This window comes from Oryza sativa, chromosome 2 (genome assembly GCF_034140825.1).
Source record: "Oryza sativa Japonica Group chromosome 2, ASM3414082v1".
In the NCBI taxonomy this organism is placed as follows: domain Eukaryota; kingdom Viridiplantae; phylum Streptophyta; class Magnoliopsida; order Poales; family Poaceae; genus Oryza; species Oryza sativa.
The window spans coordinates 20,558,109-20,562,529 of NC_089036.1; the positions used below are offsets into that span (position 1 = coordinate 20,558,109).

The 4,421-nt window shown below is 48.5% G+C and overlaps 1 protein-coding gene across 1 annotated transcript; it reads left to right on the top strand.

Moving 5' to 3' along the window:
* Positions 1-2,469: 2,469 nt before the first annotated feature.
* On the top strand, positions 2,470-4,152 carry LOC4329591 (U-box domain-containing protein 27). The gene has a single exon (XM_015768272.3). It carries the CDS (start codon positions 2,487-2,489, stop codon positions 4,002-4,004), a length of 1,518 nt encoding a protein of 505 aa, XP_015623758.2. The 5' UTR covers positions 2,470-2,486; the 3' UTR covers positions 4,005-4,152.
* Positions 4,153-4,421: the final 269 nt, after the last annotated feature.

Genomic DNA, 4,421 nt, shown 5'->3' on the forward strand with positions numbered 1-4,421 from the left:
AACAGAGCCTTAGTTTCCGTTTAGGAACAGGACGTCCAGGCAACTTCTCATGCACAAATTCTGTTTCCCTACTTCTATAAAAAAAAAAAAAAACAACCCATGCATGAGGGAGTTGACTGCATTCAGCAAGCCTGGACAACAAATTAAATCTATCTCACCCCAAATGGGAACACTAGCGACGTGCTACGTACGCATCATGCGAGTCACCGCCCAAATTGCATAAACCATAGTTTAAATAGCACTATCACAGCACAATTTCGTTATGCGACATCGCTGGAGACGGTAGTATGCAAATTGACTATTGCCTATAACGGGCCCAAGTCACCAAAAACCGGTCATTCCAAAGTACTAGGGTGATGTTGAATATAAAGATAAAGTTAGGATATGAAAAATAAACAAGAAAAGCTGTCACCGCATCAATAATTAAATTTTGATTATTACAGATTTAAAAAATAATTTATTTAGCATTATTTTTAAGCAATTTCTATATAAAAAGATTTTATATGAAATATACTATTTAGCAGTTTTTTTAATGCCTCTATTTAGCAGTTTAAAAAACGGAATAACAAAAATCAAGATAAAATCTGTCTCCTTGTGAGAAAAGAATGAAGCCTTAACGAGAGCGTATAATTAAACAGGTGAAAGAAAATGAGAATGGAATTTCAGCATCTCACGCAGCTGTCGCCTCGCCTCGAGTGGCAGCAAAAACAACTGGCAAAACGGGAAAAACAATGCCGAGAAAAACGACCACAAAAAAGCAGCAGCAGCGTCGACGACGACAGCGACCTCCTCGGCGCCCCGTCCATACGTCATCCTCGTTTCCTCCCCTTTGACCATCTTTCTCCTCTGCCCAGCTTTCCTCGTTCCACACCTCAGTTTCTCACTGCCTTCCGTTGGCCACCCTGCAAAGCCCCAAAATTACAACTTGGTGCTTGGACGTTCATCTACGGTCACTACAAGAAAAATACTCTGTATAGACATTTTTCTAGTACTGTAGAGGCACTTATCAAATGCCTTTACAACAATGTAGAGGCATTTTAAAAAATGTCCAATAAGTGTCTTATGGTGAATTGTCTCTACAAACGAAGAGACATTTTATAAAATGTCTATAAGATGGTAGAGGCATTTTTTAGAGACTAAATTGTACCGCAAACATATAAAACCAGTCAAAAAAGAGAATAAAATAGTTTCCTTGCTTTTGATAAGTCTTGAACTCATGATCTTTTGGTTAAATCATTTTAATCTTCGATACACTAACCAACTCAACTCCATGTCATTACTTGTATATTTGTTCCTTTAATTACTTATATTTAGTCGTTTAGTACACATTATCATTCTAAAAAGTGTCTCTACATAGTTTAAAATGTCTCAACAAAATGCCTTTACATATTAGACGCATTTTATAGTGCCGAAAGAATGCCTCTACAAGATAAAATCTAACAAACTGATATAAAAATGTCTCTAGAGTAAAAGTTTTCTAGGCAATTTTTAAAGTGTCTCTACACTATAAAACTTCTGATTGTAGAAGCAATTTACAAAATGCCTCTACAAAAGTGCCTCTATACGAGTTTTTTGTTGTAGTGGGTCCACTGTTTTTTTTTTGTTATTTTTAGATTTGTACTAGGTAGCTGTGGTAGCTTTGAGCACTCCAATTTTTGTTGGATGTAGTGCATTGCAAAATTAATTTTTTGTCTGTAATTAGGAGATCCTAAGAATTTCAAAGAGAGTGTATAGCTTTGTGTAGCATCAAGTTTGGATAGCCCTTTTTTTTATTTTGGTGTCAACAAAAAGACAAAAGAAAGCTATACAAAGCTACTCGCAGCCCAGCACAAAAGAATTTTAAGTCTGATATTTTTTTTAAGAATATAAAAGGTTGGCTTGTTTCTTGCTAGTTATCACGGTCAAAATATGTCCACGGATTTTTCGCTACCGTTTCTTAGAGCTGGCATGACGACAAAAGATATAAAGTGTTCATACTCAAGCTTTTGGGAGTGCTTCCATAATAGAGTTATTGTAGATGTATTTATGATTCGATATTGTAATTTGCATGCATATCTTCGAAGGGTAAATGTTTCAGATTGTTAGGAACAAATCTAACATTATTTTTAAAGAAAAAAAATCCCCAATGATAGTACAAAATAATATAGGAAGATGAATAACTACCATTAAACTACTTTCAATGATATCCTTTTTCATTCAAAAGGGTGATCTGCCGTATGCTTTCTACATTTAATTGGCTATATTTCTCATAGAAGTCCATTTCCAAGCTAACATTAAAATAGCGTGTGGGTGATAAATTTCTTTCTTTTTTAAAAAAAGCTAGCATTGAAAATAGCGCGTGAGGACGAACTGAGCTGCCATTTCTGCATTTCATTTCCAGGTAGAGTACTTGTACAATCCAAGGAGCGTTTCGTAAATTGTTTCCTTAGTCAGGGTGTGAAACGAAAAGGCCACCACTGCCTATAATACTAGCCTCCTCCCCCCACATGGACCCCTCATCCTCCTCCTCCTCCTCCTCTCCCTTTTCTACTCCATTCCATTCCATCTCCTCCACTTCCACCCTCAGGCCTCAGCTCGCCATCGCCATTGTTGCAACACCAAGTGTTTGTGGTCGGAACGAGATCGAGCAGCAGCCATCCATGGTGAGGAAGGAGATGGGCGGCGGCGGCGGCAGGCTCGCGGCGGAGTACCAGGGCCTGGAGGTGAAGGTACCCACGTTCTTCCGGTGCCCCATCTCCCTCGACGTCATGCGCTCGCCGGTGAGCCTCTGCACCGGCGTCACCTACGACCGCGCCTCCATCCAGCGCTGGATCGACTCCGGCAACACCACCTGCCCCGCCACCATGCTCCCGCTCCCCTCCACCGACCTCGTCCCCAACCTCACCCTCCGCCGCCTCATCGCGCTCTGGGCCTCCACGGCCGCGCCGTCGTCGCCGGCGGCGCCATCGGCTGTTGGCCCCACCCCGGCTGCTGCGGCGGCGGAGCTCCTCCGCCGGGTCGCGGCGCCCGGGGTGGACCCGTGCCCGGCGCTGCGCAAGCTCGCGGCGTTCCTGTCTGACGACGACGTCGACGAGTTCGACAAGAACGCGCTCGCGAGGGCCGGTGGCGCGGCGGAGACCGTGGCGTCGGTGCTCAGGAGGAGGGGGAAGGGTGATGATGATGATGGCGGCGTGGAAGCCGTCGAGGCGGCCGTCCGGGTGCTCGCGGTGCTCGCCACGTCGGACTGCATCGAGGAGGAGAACAGGAGGCGCGTCGCCGCCGCGCTCGCCGCGGGGGGCGCCGCGCCGTCGGTGGCGGCGTCGCTGGCGCGCGTGATGCGGAGCGGGAGCGGGCTCGAGGCCCGCGTCGACGCGGCGAGGCTGGTGGAGTCGCTGCTCCGGGACGGCGCGCGCGGCGCCACCGCGCCGGGGGTGAGGGCGGCGGTCGCCGAGTCGGAGGAGCTGGTCGCGGAGCTGATCCGGCTCGTCGGCCCCACGGACGAGAAGGGCAGCCTCGACGCGCAGGCCGTGGACGCCGGCCTCTCCTGCCTCGCCGCCATCGTCGCCGCGACGCGGCGCGCGCGCGCCGAGATGGTCCGTCTCGGCGCCGTCCCGGCCGCCGTGCGCGTCCTGGCCACGGACCACCACGGCGGGTCGCACGCCCAGGCGCTGCGCGTGCTGGAGGCCGCCGTGGGGTGCGCGGAGGGGCGCGCGGCGGTGTGCGAGGTGGCGGAGGCGGCGATCCCGGCGGTGGTGTCGAGGATGATGAGGTGCGGCGGGATGGGCGGCGCGGAGGCGGCGGTGTCGGTGCTGTGGGCGGTGTGCCACCGGTACAGGGACCGGCGCGCGGTGGAGGCGGCGGCGGCGTCGGAGGGCGGGCTGACGAAGCTCCTCCTGCTGATGCAGAGCGGGTGCTCGCCGGCGGCGAGGCAGATGGCGTCGGAGCTCCTCAAGATGTTCAAGGTGAACGCCAAGAGCTGCCTCGCCGGCTACGACTCCAAGACCACCCACATCATGCCTTTCTAAAACCCAAAAAAAAAAAGAGAAATTCAAATTCTCCATTAATTTGTCAGCTTCGTTCGATAGAGAGGAAAAGAATCGAGACTGGAGAAAGACAAACTTGTACATGGTTAGAGAAATTTTTCCTAGAAAGAAACAGATCAAATTTCTTCTTTGTTCTTTGGCCAAAATTCAGTACTGCCATGATGTGTTCAAACAAATTCAGTGTTGCAAGGGAAGGGCAGAATGACTTTCATCTTTGCATCAATCACACGATTCACATCGCACAAACCATCGTTTGGGAAAAAAAAACACCAAAACGATTCGATTCTCCATTAAAATCGGTCAAAACAAGAGCTTATAAAAAAAAATACTATGCATTAGGTGCACATCCAGCATGGTTCTTTGCTCCATCTTGGAGCATGTTTCATCAGGATAAAGAAA